The sequence below is a fragment of the Lepisma saccharinum genome, chromosome 1, assembly GCF_977018435.1.
Source record: "Lepisma saccharinum chromosome 1, izLepSacc3.1, whole genome shotgun sequence".
In the NCBI taxonomy this organism is placed as follows: Eukaryota; Metazoa; Arthropoda; class Insecta; order Zygentoma; family Lepismatidae; genus Lepisma; species Lepisma saccharinum.
The window spans coordinates 152,676,127-152,693,702 of record NC_139229.1 but is presented as its reverse complement, the minus strand read 5'-3'; the positions used below and the strand labels follow the sequence as shown (position 1 = coordinate 152,693,702).

The 17,576-nt window shown below is 38.6% G+C and overlaps 1 protein-coding gene and 1 pseudogene across 1 annotated transcript in view; one reads left to right on the top strand and one right to left on the bottom strand.

Annotated features, from left to right (window-relative positions):
• Window positions 1–1,198: 1,198 nt before the first annotated feature.
• On the top strand, window positions 1,199–1,564 carry LOC145986568 (protein GVQW3 pseudogene; annotated as a pseudogene).
• Window positions 1,565–16,882: 15,318 nt separating this feature from the next.
• LOC145986562 (adipokinetic hormone/corazonin-related peptide receptor variant I-like) overlaps window positions 16,883–17,576 on the bottom strand; it is a 65,763-nt gene continuing 65,069 nt past the window's right edge. The window contains exon 6 of the mRNA XM_083120719.1: window positions 16,883–17,068. Within this exon, the coding sequence (XP_082976845.1) occupies window positions 16,883–17,068 (186 nt within the window). The remainder of the gene's footprint in view (window positions 17,069–17,576) is intronic.

Genomic DNA, 17,576 nt, shown 5'->3' with positions numbered 1-17,576 from the left:
TCTCTGCTCACATTTTTTTACTAGGATTCCGTGGCGTAGAGGTTAGCGTATCATAGCAAGAATCCATGGATCCTACTTTCAGATCCTGGATAAATCATAAACATATCATTATATTTTTTCCTTATATATTTTATCAATTCACCATTCTCTATCTTTCTGTTTCGGTTCTTTTATGTTGCTTTTCTACCTCTTGGGTTAATCACAGCGATGGGGATGAATGATCGACTGATGAAATGGATGTGAAGCAAACACAGACGGTTCGATGGCGTACCTCTGGTCTAACATGCGACCCACTCCGCCACCATTTTAATCTTGTACATGTAGAAAAGCTACCAAAGCTGAATGCAATACAAACAAAATAGAAACCTGATTCTGGCATTCCCAAACTTGAAGGTTCAACAAAAGGTAAGATTTCAAACTCTCCCTACCCCGAATAATATTAATCCAATCCCGATCATCTTTCTAAGTAGCCTCTGGCGCATCTCCAAATCGACCTTCAAGTTTCATCTTTGCTTTCGTCCAGGTTTCATGGGCATTTGGCTTTTCCTAAACTTACGTAGCTTTTGAAGCTCTTTAGACGAATCGTGATGATGGTGAAAGTTGTTTTTCTGTCATTGATGAAGAGACACTAATAATGCCAAGATAATCGAGCAGAAACATCAAATTACACTATACAGGTATATTCACAACACTATAAAGTTAATTTTTTATATATCTTTCCCAAAAGTGTGGAATGTACTATCAGCCAATATTAAATGTACAAGTAATACCAGGCCTCCCCGATGGCGTAGTGCTGATGCCGCATCCTGTACCTGGTGGAGGCACGTAGTGGTTCGGATCCCACTTTAAATTGTGGTCCAGTTCCGATTAGCCTTACTGTGCGTGAAGTAGACTAAAGAAACACAAACCCAAACAAGCACAATATACGAGGTGGTATCAAAAAGTTTCGAGACTAGTTCTGTAACACGCCAAGAGATGGCAGCGCAAGGCTGTACGCTCAAGCACAGGGAGCACCAACCTTCATAAGTCAGTGTGCCAAGAAACATCGTCCTGTGTACATCGTGAGCTGTGCAGCTGGTGCTCTTCTGGCCACGTGCGTTACCACGTCTGCGATTTCATCATGGACAGCAAGTTAGAACAAGGAGCGAACGTGAAATTCTGTGTGAAACTGGGCAAATCCGTCACAGAGACGCTTGACATGATTCGGCAAGTGTACGGCGATGCTGCAATGAGTCGTGTGAGGTGTTTTGATTGGCATGCGCGCTTCAAGAGTGGAAGAACATCACTGGAAGACGATGAGAGATCAGGACGACCTTCAACAAGCACAACACCCGAAAATGTCGAAACCATTCTGCAACTTGTGCATGAGGATCATCGGAGAACAATCCACAACATTGCTGCTATTGTCGGTGTGTCATACGGAACAGTGCAGGAAATCCTCACGTGTGATTTGAACATGCGCCGTGTTGCTGCCAAGTTCATCCCCAGGCTGCAGACCCAGCAGCAGAAGGAACACCGCGTCCAAGTCTGCCAAGAACTCCGTCGGCGTGCAGTCTTCCAGTGATGTTCTTCCACTCTTGAAGCGCGCGTGTCTCTGTGGCGGATTTGCTCAGTTTCACACAGAATTTCACGTTTTCTCTGTTCTAACTTGCTGTCCATGATGAAATCACAGACGTGGTAACGCACGTGGTCAGAAGAGCGCCAGCTGCACAGCTCACGATGTACACAGGACGATGTCTCTTGGCACACTGACTTATGAAGGTTGGTGCTCCCTGTGCCTGTGCGTACAGCCTTGCGTTGCAATCTGTTGGCGTGTTACAGAACTAGTCTCGAAACATTTTGATACGTCTACATTATTCATGTACCTAATTATAAGAGTTGGATGGTAGATCTTGCTTAATCTCTCTCGCTAAATAATGACCATGAAAATATTAGGAGATTCGAACACAGAACACAAGAATCATCACAATTAGTCATTATTACCGTCAACCTCTCTTCCACATGGTACACTCAGGTAACTGCAGTCTTGGCAGGTCAACGAGGCTATGGACCCACGGTCAAAATAACCCTCTGGGGAGTTGTGTTGTCCGTAGTGTGCTGAGTGCCCCTTTACAGCCTCAGCTTTTAACCTAGATATGGGGATTTTATCCTCGGAGACAATATAGTTGTAGTTGTTGGTAAGGAGTCTAAGTTTTAAAAATAGACTAAGAAAACTTTTGAAGAGAGTCATTTAAATTTATTGTTAGGGTCCTGTCCTTAGTTTTTTGTTTTAGTTAAAAGGCTTATCCCCGTATTGTGTGACGGGCACAGATAGTAGTCTATGTGCTGACGTCTCCATAATTACAGAATCAATCAACCAATCACATTAGAAAGAAACTGCTGCAGTAGACTACTGTCGATACGGCTTACAAGTGCTTTCCCCTATTAATTCAGAGAGAACTTAACGACTTCATGAGATTCATAGCACCAAATCCTCAAATGAAATTGCCAATGCTCTGAAAATGAGGAGAAAAAGTTTGTGGGAAGTTTTCAGTCAATGATTGCCGCGTTTAGATGGATATTCTTGTTATAAACTTTTCCTTTTCTAAGGCGAAAGATAATATACGAAGATTTATTCAGCCGAATCCCATACATAATTCAACAAGTTAGGAAAAGTTGTTCGAAAGATCAGTGGTGCGGAAAGATATTTTATTTTTGTAACTTCTCGACCGAGGCAGAATGCATATCGACGCATTGAAGCAGCTCAACGTCCACGAGGAAATGCAGTAGGTAAATCGGAACTCCCTCATGCAGGTACTAAGCTGATTAGTTCTATTAAAGCGGCTTATTTCCATTGTGAGGTTAAACAAGACGAGTAAGTGAGTGGACAATAGACAGACAGTAGCAACGTAGCAGCAGGAAGTGTCCGCAACCTTCGCGAAATGTATCAAAGCAGCATTGATAAGGAGTGAAAGAGGACTCAGAACTACAATAACAAAAGTACCTGGATCCATAAGGGAAAATTCACACTGAAGCGAAAAGCTTTAGGATTTTACCTATCGAACGCAGGCTTATGCGGCCTGTTATTCCGCTACGGTATGAAACGTTGCCGCTGATTGGCTTCTTTCCAAGAGCGTGTCGCCTGTCGCCTCGGTGTGAATTCTCTCGTCAAATTGAGCCAAATGTCTGTATTCAAAAACTACCTACAAGGATGGAATTTTTTGGGTCTCCCCGGTGACGTCGCCTTGCAATCAAGGGGTCCAGGATTCGATTCCTGGTGAAGGCATATTGCACAATGATTCGGATCCTGATTTAAACTGTACGTCTAGTCCCGATTAGTCTATCTGTTCATAAAGTGCACTTGAAACTAAAGTTCAATTCAATGGTGTAATTTATTGGTCTTAAAACTTACCAACTATTAGGTTTCTGTGTTATCACTAGAGAACGGATTTTTAGGCGCTAGAAAACAAGGATTTAGGACTTTATAAACTCCATTTTAGGACTTTTGGGTGCTTATAATAAATTAATAGGCATAGTTATTAATTAATAATAATTTTACGAAATATTTGGTTTTAGATGCAATTTGCATACAAAAGTTAATGTTTTTAGTGCAATGAATACTATTCTTTGATTATAAATAAATATACAATTTGTCCAATGTAAAAAGTTTATATTTTGAAACACTGCACTATTATCTGCTTTTCAATGTTCTCCGTGGTGAAGTTCTTCCAGTCGTCTGTGAGTGGGTGCTTGTACAGTCACGGACACTTCTGGGTTGTAACAATCCCATTAACTTTCAATGTGATCGTTACAACCCAGAAGTGTCTCTTTTATGGAGAACCTTCTCTCTACACCGCAGGAAGTTATTGGTGCAAACTTTATAAATTCAACTGCTGCTTATCCCCAAGGCAGGCTTAGTTCCCTCCGAGGCGTAGTGGTAACGTCGTCGACTTGTAACGAAGAGGTCGTAGGTTCGATATCCGTTGGAGGTACATAGTGGTTCGGATCCACTTTAAACTGTAGGGCAAGTCCTGATTAGTCTGCTTAATGTGTGCTCAAAAAATTAAAACTTAAACCGCAGGCAGGTTCGCCTTGATGAACAGCCTCTATACTATGGCAGTTGGGGTTTCCGGTGCAAACCCTCCTCTTTCACAAAACTGTTGTGTCAATGGGGGAATAGGCGACGTGATTGGTCACTTGCAGGGTTGCCTTTCCTACTCGTCACAGCCTATCAGACGGAGGTATTCTTGAAATCTTCCCATGCTCTTACACTGTTGAAGGCCGGGAATAATGCCTGGACTGCTTTAACTGAATTATTTAGTAGCTAGGATTCCGTCCCAAAGCAGCCCGCATTTTTGTTTGGTATGCTACACCTACGGTTTCTTTAATTGCATGAGAAGTACAGCGCTTAAGAATGGAGAACGCTTCATCCAGTCAGTTCGCTCCACATTTTTACAATTTCGTGATGCAGGCTGGAAGATGGCGGAAATTTGCACACCCCTTGCTGTTATATTGCTTCTTTTGCCGCCTGAATTCGTTCAAGGTCTAGAAGTTCAAGGGTTTCAATCTTTTGTGCTGAAAATTAAGCGTCGTTCTTAATAAAAGTTATTTCTAAAGTTAAGCTAATGGTTTAAAAGGAGCTTTTCAAGTCAAACTATGGCTTTTAGGCATTTATAGGAATTTATGGTTCATTTAGCCATTTTTAGGTCCTACAGAATTTCAGTAGAGGAGTGCTGAGTACATGAAACGCAAAGATCTCTAAATAGCATACGTCTAGGACGTACCAGTAAAAAAAAAAAAAATAGGTATGGACCTATAGGCGGTGTTAAAGGCGGAGCTACTGCGGAGCATGCGCACTCGTCTGGTCCCCCTCGAACATCCGGTTACGCTTAGGATGCTATGGACGTTACTATGAAAGGGCAAAGTGGAGATTCTTTTACAAGGAAATAGGGTCTCAGCTGTGTAGCATATGGTTGCACAGTTCGATCGGGAAAAAAATTTATTGAGTCAAGTATCACTTCGTAGGTTTCTGAAGGACGTACAGAAACTAAATCTGTTGATACAAGCAGAACGAGAAAGGACTGGTACCCGGAAAGGATTTTTACGACTTGCATTTTGTTACAAACATGATGATCGTTTATCTGCGTTGCGTATTGTGTTGTGGTGAAAAGCAAGCCTCTTAGTGAGGTTTCAAACCGAAGCGACACGCAACAGCAGTGGTTCGTACCGAAGTGACAAACAACACAGGCCAATTTTGTCTATAAATAAACATTTACCGCTCATGGGAAATAAGTCTCAGGAGGCACAATACACGCCATTGGGAATCTGAGCGACACGTGAAGCTTGTCGTGTCGCTTCGGTTCGAAACATTTCATTGACCACTGAGGATTCACTTTATTTTAAGTGGCACGGAGATTACACACCGAAGCGACAAGCAACAGCCCCTTTACTCTAAAGGAAACAATTTATCTTGCATACGAGTACAACAGAGCGAGGCGACACGATGTATGGTACTGAGAAAACAACAGTCCAGTCCAAGCGACACGTAAGGAAGCTTTCAGACTGCAGCAATACGTATCTCTTGGAAATCAATATTAAAAAATAAACAATATCTTCCGAACGACAAATAGCAGGTGTCGCTTGTCGCTCGGACTGGGCCGCTTTATCAATACCGTGCATTGTGTTGCCCCGGCCTGTTATTTGCGCAAGCGTGACTTGTGAATGGTTTGCTTTAGATCGAATGCTTCTGTGTGAAACCCCGATATCGCTTGTCGCTTCAATCTGAAAACTCCCTTGTTGCTTGAAGTAAGTACGTGCAAGTGAAAGTGACATGCCATATCATAGGTTTTCCTTAAATCGCTCAGGCGGAAAGGCGACGTTGAAAGCACATATGTTTACTAGCATTTGTTATGTGTCATTACTTCTGCAGATTTGTTGGCAAAGATTCACTTAAGCATACTTTATAAGATAATAATATCACTTGTTTTATAGAATTATCTTTCCCTCACTTTTCCATTTACAAAATAATTCAATATATCTAAACGTTCGTCGTGCGTGTACATGAGATACTTGTATGCAACTTGTATGTACGTAGATTCTGTGGTGCGTAGTGTGCTATACAACTGGCGGCCACAAAGACACGTCATATTTTAATAATCTGCTCTCCAGTTGATCATCCGACGGATTCTAGACGTCCACTCCTTCATAGTAGAACTTTAACAAATACCTTTCTTGACTATCGTCGCATAACTGATGAAAACAAGTGCTCATTTCTTACTTCGTATGCTGGTGAATCTGCACTGGCAACAACGGGGACTGGCCTAAACCGGAAGTTCCGGGGGGACCGGGCAAAACCTCACCAATGTTTATGTTTACATTTTTAACACGGTCTATACTGCAGGAGGCCTTAGAAAGAGCGCTTCGCGGGCGAACAGCAGACGTCGCTCGCACACTGTTGCCGATACTCTCGTGTCGTCTGCTCCTCAGCCGAACAAGCAGGCCGAGGTAGCAAGAGGCAGAGGTCATTCACCCTTCCCGAAGGGCGCAGCGAGCTAGCTGTGGCAACCGGGCTCGCTCATTCGCGGACCTGATTGGTTCTCGCAGAACCATATTGTCGTCTGCTGCAAGCCACCGAAGCGATCTTTTTAAGACATCATGGAGTATAGAAATTCGTTTCCTAGTTATCACTAATGTTTTGATCTTCCTGTTCTCAACCTTTTATTTCAAGAGCTAAAACAAGTAGAAGGATGAATTTCGGCACCTTGGTCAATATCTGCGATACAACGTAGACAACATCTACAATGAGCTCAACAACTACAAAACATAGAAAGATAAATCTTATTATACTCTGTCCAAGGAATCTGTGAGCAAGTCCTCTGCTCAAATAGTAACTAGAGAGGACTCGCTCAATGCTTGAATTACATAGAAAGATGGGACATGAAGGGGGCAACGCGATTGCACCTACCGGCCATTTGTATCAGAGCGCACTACATCGCTCCGCTCACTCGCTTTCTCCTCTTCTGCACAACTATGCGCGGCATTGCTCCACAGATTCCTGGGACAGATTATAAACAAACTACCTTCATGAAATTTATCGAGTTATTCGGAATTACCAAGGTCTCATAAATAAAATGCAAAATAAAATGACAAGAAAGAATATAAAGTTCTAATGAAGTTGTAATTCAAACAGTATTATTAATTGATACCTTATCTGTGCAACGTGAAATAACTAAAACAAAAGTATGATGGAAGCAAATGAAAGTTACTCCGTCACATTAAAATTTATTCACAAATATAATCTCTTTAAAAAACATTTGTACATAACATATACGTACGTATAGGAAAAATTATAATATATATAATATATATATCGTGAGCATTTCATTTTTTAAACAAACACAATTCATGTAACAACAGTATAACACACACAGAATACAAACTTTGTCCACAATGCAACAATTTTTGTCATTGACTCTGCAATTCATACACCTTTACATATATTTCTTAAACCATTTTCCCCTACAAGACTTTAAAATTTATTTGTAAAAGGAGTCTGATTTTGAATTCAATTTTCAGAACGTGATTTGTTGAAGTTTTTCTAAATCAATTGTTAAATGTATATTCGTGTTGTTTTTTTTTTTTCAGTTAACAAGGCGTAACTTCCGTTTGCTGGATGTTTTCATGATTAGATTTGGCCGGTAAAATTTGGAGGTTTTAATATATTTTTACGTTTCTACAGTAGTAGATTATGCTACAATGAGGAACACGAAATTTGGCGGCCGGTTTAAATTACGTTGTTGCTATGTGTGAAACATGGCATCGTTTTTTGTTGGAAAGATCATTGTGGAGAGAGGGTTGATGCTTGAACTATGAAACATGCATGGTGAACGTTGCCACATCGTGTGCGGGTATAATAGATTCCTGCCCTTCGATCGCTCGATTTTCCTTTGGATCGACGGTTGGACTTGGCAACGCTGCATGTTGAACGTTGCCACATCGTGTGCCAAGTACGACGACTCTCGATCTTTGGTCGCTTTTATTTTCCTATATGTGTCACTAGCGCACTCCTGCCTTGTCCCTAATTTCGTGCCTGCTGACATAGTAAGGTTTGTTTACTTTAGTACTTCTATACTTCCCCTTCTTCCCTATATATGCATTTTTGAACATGAGAAGAGCTTCAAACACCTAATGCTGACACATTAATTCTCGAAGCCTATTTCTTTGAAACAAATATGTTCGAAATTGATATTTTCCGCAACTTACAAACATCGAAATTGTGTTCTCAAAGTTTCAAAGATAAAAACCATAATATTTGTGTAAGATTCATACACATTTCCCGTATCTTCCCATGCACCTTGCTGATTGATTGATTGAATTGCTTTATTTTACTTCTCTTCTTGTGCCACTTTTGGCTAATTTGCGAAGATGAAGATGAGTGATGATATGATGAAATTGATGAATGGACACTCACAAACATCCATGCCCAGGCCAGGATTCGAACCTGGTACCCCTGGCGTCGAAGCACGATGTGCTAACCCCTCTGCCACGGGGGACGGCCCATGCACTTTGCAAAAAATGGTCCAGCATACGGAAGTCAGACCGTAAATGAAATTGTTCAATGCATGATTATCGGTCTACTTATTTCAATTCATTGTCCAATGAACACTTTTTGGTGAACTTACCCTAAACAAACCTTTGCAATTATTCTTAAACATTTGTTTAAAACACAGACATCTAATACACCAGACTGGAAAGGCGAATTCAAAATTTTAACCACGCTCCTGTATAACAAGCAGATGAAGAAGTCGATGAACGAAAAATTACTTCCACGTAGAACTTCTTTTGTCTGAATTTTTTGCATATGTACAAGAATTAATGAAACAGAGCAACAAACATAAAAAACATTGGCCGCCATTTTCCAATATGGAGACCGTACCACAGTTTTCATTTTATGAAGGAAAGCACATCGTCCTACTTTTGTTTGTCAAAATGTCTGCATTTACTGTAGTAATGATTTGCTTTCTAGCTCAATAGAAAGCATTGGTTGAAATCATAGGTGAAGCACGCAGAAACTAGAAGTTTGTCCGGGACCTTCAACAGGTAGGTTACACCACTTGGAGGATCTTGATTTTCTGAGAAAAACAGTATTACAATTTTAACAGTTTAATTAAATTAATTTCTTATACATGAATTAACTTATGTTCAACAATTTTTCGAAAGCCTTGATTGGGCAAAAAGAAAATAAATGCAGAACAGTCATTCTGAGCAGATTCGTGAGTCTCATCATCTCCCTCACAGGCCAACCTATATGTGCTCGTATTTCCGCTTTGATGAAAATCACACTTACTACAGGGTGTTCCATTTACAATGCAAACCGGAGTTGGAGATAGTACAACTTTTGAACCGGAAGTAGTACACATATAATCCTTATACCAAATTGAAGCCTTGTTCATGCATATATTTTTAAACCGGGGAACAATGATTGGATTTCATTAGTGTCCACGCTTTGTTGCCAGATGTAACCGGAAGTGTAAATGATATTTTTTAACAAAGCATGGAAATGGCACATAATACACATGTACAGACATTCCGTCGGTAATTTTCAGTTTGGTTAGGTGGATTAGCTGGGCATCTACGGCAATGAAAAAATAAATGTTCATTTCTACCGATAGCCAATCGGACGAGGCGTCTTTAAGGGATAACTAGAAAAATCGTTGTTTTTAGAAATTAAGACTGTGCATTGGCAACACTGCTGGTGTTTCAGTGCCACAAAAGGTGTTTCGAAACTGTGTGAATCATGCAATTACTGAAATCAATAAAAAATAAACTTGGAAATTTTCATGAAAATAGTGTTACTTACATGCACCTGGCAACTATGTGATGAGATTACATTTTCCCCCGCTTGGAAAGAAACAGAGGAAAGGCCAGTCGTGTTCGGTCTGCAGTGCCTATTGTTATTGAGTGTTGTTGTTAATTTTGTGTTGGGTTTTGGGTTTTGTGTTTATTGCTTTACTGTTAAGTTATTCTTGTTTGGTGCAATGAGGTACTCTACAGAGGAGAAGGTTTTCATTATTGAACATTATTTTCGTTCCAATGAATATGCCACAGTGAGAACAGAATTTCAAGAACAGTTTCCCAATGCTAGTCTTCCAGATAAGTCAACAATATGTATACTTATTTCAAAATTTCGCCAGACGGGATCCGTGCACCGAAAAACAACAAGAAAAAAAAAAACACGATAAACAAAGGCATATTCTTACGCAAGAGGTTCTTGGAACCGTTCAACAGCGTATTACACAATCACCAAGGAAACCTGTACGAAAGCTTGCGGCACAAGCAAATTTACCATAACGACTTCCAGGGCTTTAAAAATGGTGCACCTACGCGCATATAAGGTACAGGTTGTTCAAGAACTTAAGATGCCAGACTTGGATTCCCGAAGGAAACATTGCCGTTGGTTCAAATCTTTTATGCGAGACCAAGGAATCAATGTATTGGACAAGGTGTTCCTCAGCGATGAAGCTTGGTTTCATCTTAATGGTTATGTCAACAGTCAGAATTCCAGGTTTCAACAAGACGGAGCAACATGTTATACGTCAAATGAAATATTAGACATGTTGAAAGACTTTTTTCTTGTCCGGATAATAAGTAAAGACTTATGGCCCAGTCGTTCCCCTGACTTAACATCTCCTGACTATTTTCTCTGGGGCTACTTAAAACAAGAGATACACAAAAATAATCCTCGAACTATACAAGACCTGGAAACAAACATTCGCGGAGCCATTGAGAACATTAACATTTCTACTCTTCGTGCAGTTGCTGGCAACATGGTGAAACGGGTGAACCTGTGTTTGGATGAAAACGGCGGGCACTTGCAGTATCTGCTGTAAAACTGAAAATTCCATTCCTGATGCATCGCCAGGTGCATGGTGCCAGGTGCATGTAAGTAACACTATTTTCATGAAAATTTCCAAGTTTCTTTTTTATTGTTTTCAGTAATTGCATGATGTATACAGTTTTGAAACACATCTTTTGTGGCACTGAAACACCAGCAGTGTTGCCAATGCACAGTCTTAATTTCTAAAAACAAAGATTTTCCTAGTTCCCTCTTAAAGACGCCTCATCCGATTGGCTATCGCTAGAAATGAAGATTTCTTTTTTCACTGCCATAGATGCCCAGATAATCCACCTAACCAAACTGAAAATTACCGACGGCATGTCTGTACATGCGTGTTATGTGCCATTTTTCATGCTTTGTAAAAAAAAATTATTTACACTTCCCGTTACATCTGGCAACGCTGCGTGGACACTAATGAAATCCAATAATTGTTCCCCGGTTTAAAAATATATGCATGAACAAGGCTTCAATTTGGTATAAGGATTATATGTGTACCACTTGCGGTTCAAAAGTTGTACTATCCCCAACTCCGGGTTGCGTTGTAAATGGAACACCCTGTAGAACAGAATAGCTTCAGGCTGATCAATAATAATGGAATAAGCTTTCCATTTGATACTAGAAGTCTGTGCTTGAAATGTATAGCTACCGTTAAAAAGTAACTTTACATTAACTGTCATGCAAATTATTGGGAACTATAGTGTTTGGAGACATTTCTTCCTTGCTACTTTGAAGGGATTCGTTTACCGAGTATTTTATAAATTACACTTACTCTTGAATCTCTAACAATTTCACTACCACATTAGGTCGTACAGTGGGATGCACAAGTATTACCAAGCTAATTGTTCATCACCACGTTCATGCTCTTTGTTTTATCCAATGAGAGATAAAGTATTGAAACAAAATACCAAACAAGATGCTTACAGCCTCTGCACCAACACACTTAAAAATCAACTTCTTAAAGATATTTACGATGGAAGAGAAAAGTAATTAAAATAGTCATGGACAATTTACCGTGAAATACTTTTGCATCCCACTGTACACATCGAATAATGTGAATATACAAAGCAAAACTTCCCAATTTTTAACCATAATGCAATTTACAAAACCTCTGTAGATTGTTCACATTGCGAAAGTTCTTAACATGTAAGATGCCTGTCTGTATAAATAACGCACACAGACAAGGGAAACATATAGAGTCGTCAAGAGTAGGAGTATATAAAAGATACTGATCCTCTGATATGGTTGCACGATATGAGTATTTAGTAGAGAAGGGCTGGGGTGGGTATTATATTTAAAAATATATATATATGTATATGTGTTTGAGATATGTACAAATTGAATATTCTCGAGTGCACTATTTCGATGCTTAGTGAACACAGAACAAATTTGAAAAGAAGAAAAATAAATAATGTTTCGTACGCTTTCTAAAGTTATTATGCATGTACAAAATCAGACTTCGATATGCAGAAGAGTAATACACGAGAAATTACTCGTAATTTTACAAGTCTTAGTTTTCCTTGGTGCAAAACTTTGGGTTGCCAGAATGCAATGTAGAAAAAAAACTAATATTCATTTCCCTGTCGTTAATTAATGATCGGATACGAATTAGTAATTCTATGAGACACTGCAAAAGATGTACCTTGTGTGCCGAAAATTTGAACTATTTCTTTACATTCTGTACATTTATATTATTATTATTATTATTATATATTTATTTATTACATTTATGACCTTCTAAAAATTATTTTCAAACTTATAATTTAGTTTTGTACTTCTCTGAGCAAGTGTCCAAGAGTGTTTGGTACGGAGGATATATAATTTAAAATTTCTTCAGTGTCCGACGTTCTCTGATCATAGTTTTGGGAAAACTGTACCCAAGCCCCTCTATGCTTGACATTGGATCGCCACCTATACCTTTGAACCATTTTGAGAGGTCATAAAATATAATACACTAATATCGTATTAAAATTAATACATTTCCATTTATATTATACAAAGAAAGTAATAATGTAACTTTTATTCTCTCGGTAATTCCCCTTCCATTACTAAATTTCAATGTTCGAATTATTTTTTCTTCTTTAACTTGTAACATTCAGAATATGGTTAAAAGTAGTGATAAATTACGAAGTTTAATCTATTAATTCATATGTGGCAGTAATTTTCAGGGTTTTGCCGAAACGAATTGAATATTTTGTGTGTTAAATTTTAAGCAAAGGTTGAATTATCCCCAAATTATAATACTTCTGTTGTAAAATTTAGTATTTTGATTAGATCTTGTGCTAAATATTCCGAGGGACTGCAATGAACACTTCAGCTTATGGGGATAGAGACTATTCATTATTCAGGAACTGCATGGGAAATAAATCCACAACAGAATTTGCTGTGGACATAATGGCATTGGTTCAACGAAAGCACACCGAATTGGACAGTACTTTTAAGAGTTGAAAGCATTGCTGGTCCAATAGCGAACGCTAATGGAAGTTTTATTGACAGCTTTTTGGGAATGTTTCAGGTGGTCTTTTAAACGCAAAATAAGTGCCCTACCTTCGTACACACACGTACTGCAATCCTATCGCGTCGCATACTACTGTAGTTAGGATTACATTTACAAAATATCAGTAATTAAAATCATTTATTTTATAAAAATATGGAATGCAGGTCAATTAAATGGGCGCTAGAGAACTTTTAAACAGACAATATTTTATTATTATCACAGGTGAATTTTATAAATGACCGACCTTATGTAGTGTAATCAACATTTTCTGGGGTGCAGTTCATGTCCTTATATATATTTTTAATGAAAATCTCTTTCTAACTGAAACAAATAGTCTAAAATTATGCACTCCTTCTGTTTATAAAGACATGCCAGAGTAGTGTCAATCTGGTATATTTCTTATGATATCACATAAAATCTTGCGAATGCTTCGCTTCTGCTTTTATGTACTCGTCAATTTTCAAACTGAAATTTTTTTTATCTTAATGTCTCAGTTGGAAAAAAAAGTGCTAAAAAATTTTAGTCGTGGTTGCATTGAAATATAAACTATACGAGACAAAATGATTTTTTTGTGGAGCATGATTAAAGCACTGACTATATTACACAGATAATTGCGCCCAAAATGCAGGAAAGTAGCACTTTCCTTCATATTTTCTTCCTGTGCAATGCGTTCCAAGTAAAATAAACGGCTTTTGCTTCCAAACAGTTTTTATCTCTCCATAACGGGATTAAATTTAATATTACTACTTAGTTAAGATAAATTAATTTTATATTATTATTTTCTATAATTTAGGTATTACATCAAATAATATTATATGAAAAGGAATTTTGGAAAAAAAAGTTTTTTGTAATTAATAACTATAATATGAAATTATAATTACTGCTATCGTTAAGATATATTTTTATTTAATATGATATTAACCAAACCTTAAGCAAACGCACAAGATGTTCTGGCTAATACATGCCATCTTATCCGACAATCAGACAGGTGCAACTTTACATTTTCGTCTTCTTCTCTCTCTTAGAGAATACATAAATATTCGTCGGACACCTCAATCTCTGAGTCGTAATATAAAACAGCTTTTGTTGGAAACATGATTTGGAGTAATTGTCTTTAAACATCCGTTCAAAAAAAGATGCAGATATTACTTTAGTTGAGTTATTACTCGTTTGTATTTCTGCTTCTGAAATCTTATGCTCACCTTAATCAACCCCATTTTTAAAACTACAGACACCATTCCGTCTGTTATGATTCTCAAACGCTCAAAATGAAACTTGCTGGTTTCGGATTTTCCCCCTTCTAAGAGTTCTGCCCATGTTCAATAAGCTTTTGGTAAATTTACCTTCAATTCCAACTACAGAAATTTTACTAGAAGAGAGTAGCTTGGGCATGCATAATTTGTCATTATACCCACACACACACACAGTTCTCGAAGTGAAAATTACTAGCTGGAGGAATGCTTGATCGAGTTTGGGGATATGATGGGGGATGCTTTTATGGATTAGCATGGAGACAATGCAGTATGAGTGGATGATGGCATTTTGAAATTTTTCTTAAATTCGGGAGGGGCATACATGTACATATAAACTGCATACACGAACTACTCTTTTCCAGTAAAGTTTCTTTATCCAAGTTTTACTCACACATACATACATACATACACACACGTATATACATATACCAAGTTCAAATATGAAAAACAGGATTATAGGATAATGTGAATCATCTCTGAAGCACATACTGGAATTTTTAAGTTACCTGTTTCGAAACAGAATTAGAGGACGGCAATTACAATATTGTACGAAATATAATTCTACGTTTCGTACTTTTGCGTCTGGTTGAATGTACTGCTAAATCAAAGGACTAAAGTCATAGACCGTGTATATTGGTAATAGTTGGCAACATATTGTCTATACTTTGTCATCAAAAATTAACAATTATTATATTTTATATTTACTTACAATCGTTTCTCATAAGCATTCAAGTCAGTCTTAGTGCTGCAAAACCAGTTGCAGAAGCCATGTATAGGTACTCCTCTGTGTGGAAAATGAATTGGTTGTCCAAAAACTGTATCTTCTCTTCACAAAGCAACTGTGCTCAGCCGGGAAGATAAAAATTGAAGTGAAATTTCTTATACACTAAGATGTGATATCACTTGAAATAGGTTCTTATACATTTCATTATGGTGCGAATGGTACTAGATTATACATTATTGGACGAATATACTCGAATCTTAGCTGGATACAACTTTGATCATATCTTACGTAACCTGTTCCACGTTCGTCATGACTTCAGTTCTATTGTTCCTCTTAAGCGATTTTAACTCTGTGTTGCATAACTGTTATGTGTGACATATATCATGTCATTTCGAGTCGAACCTAACTTGGCTTTGTTTCTCGTAGATAATCCTTCTTGGAATTTCATTCTACAGTTACTCCTGACCGGTGGAGAAGATATCGAGTAAGCGAGAAAAGGAGGAATGTATGAATGTTGAACAGATATGTATCAAGGGTAGTAGTATGATAATAATATAAGAGTATATCACATGCATATCTCTCTCTCTCTCTCTCTCTCTCTCTCTCTCTCTTTCTCAGCGTTTTATCTATTAAACTACAAGAAAGCGTTAGCTAAGTGAGTTCTTGTAAGAGGGTCAGATAAGCATCCTATACTATGTGTAACTGCTATAACCATTGAAGAAAGTACAAAGAACTGCAAATTGAATCTTACGCGGTAAAACAATGCACATCTTTCGAAACCATTCCACGCCCAGACGAAGTGTCATCAGGTTTGTCTTCCCTAAAATATCGATCCAAATTTAACACGCGAGTCGTTGTGGAAGATTGAATATGGATCAGTGTCAGTTCCAATGACTGAGGCTCGATCTGACTGGTGCTCCATTTTTGGTCATTCTAAGGAGAATTTATTTTAATTCAGACATCCATCGTGAGAAGCAATAAAGATCGCAGAGTAAGAAACGTATTTGCAGCATGTCTTCTTCGGATCAATCTCTTCTATAAACGATATCATCAAAAGAAAGCCCTTCACGTTTTCAATCCATTCACTGCAGCTCTCCAGCAAGCAGAGGAAAAACAAAACAAAAAATGAATTGTTCTCACATTGAGAAGACATGCTGTTCTGTTTATCTCTGCTTTGTCGACACTCCTGATTTCAACTATGGCAAACAATTCTAAGCTTGTTGTTTTCCTTTATGCACAATTTACTTTTCTCAACTCTTCAAGGAAAACGACCCATGCAGTCGGCAGTATCTTTCATTATCTCGAAACCACTTTGGCGTCGATTTACAAAAATAAGTAGGCCTTATCCGTCGAACGGATTCCCTTGCCACGAGCTTGGGACATCCGCGCGGTTGGTCGTTCGCTCAAATCCTCATGGCGCAGGGAGGCGCCAGGTGGCGTCCCGTACATCTGTACCGGAGGTCTTCACAGCTGAGACTCGATTCGGTGTACCCGCTGCTGTACCCGCTGGACGAGAGCTCAGCTGGCGGTAGTCCTCACATGTTCCTTCCGAGAGATTCCCCGCAGCTGTAGCACAGATCTCCTCGAGAAGCGGACAGTGCTGCGTGTTTTCCATTGGCTGGTCTCTTCCAGGTGATTCTGCACAGGATTTCCATCTCTATGTCCTTCGTGCTGCGAACGCTCACCCTCGTAGCCTTCATCGTCTCGGTGTTTTGGAACCTCTGGAACAGAAGGTAACACTACAGATACAAGATCAAAACAACTTCTAATATGTATAACTTTGAACCATTCTGGTTCAGTGGTACAGCTCTTTTTTCTTTAAAGATAGCAGAGGTTCCTTGTTCCATGTATTTTAATTATGCATATACGTTGTGCAACAGACGGCCATGACATTGAACATAGATACAGCTTGTGTGTAGAGTTTATCGACAGAAGCTGTGGTGTGACCTCATACATTTCTACTGTGCCTTACTATGCGCTTTCTTTCATGTTATTTGAGATTCGTGCAGTACCATCTAATGTGGCATTATACAGTACAATAAAGCACATCAACTTTCAATCTGATAATCTATGTATAAGATTTCTATACACATCCTCAGTTTTAAGCGTTTTCTAGTAAAGCAGTAGATTTACAGCGCTTTCTTTCTAATTGTAGTCTATAAGCAGGAGATTTACCGCGCTTTCTTTCTAATTGTAGTCTATAAGCAGAGAGCTTTCTTTCTAATTGTA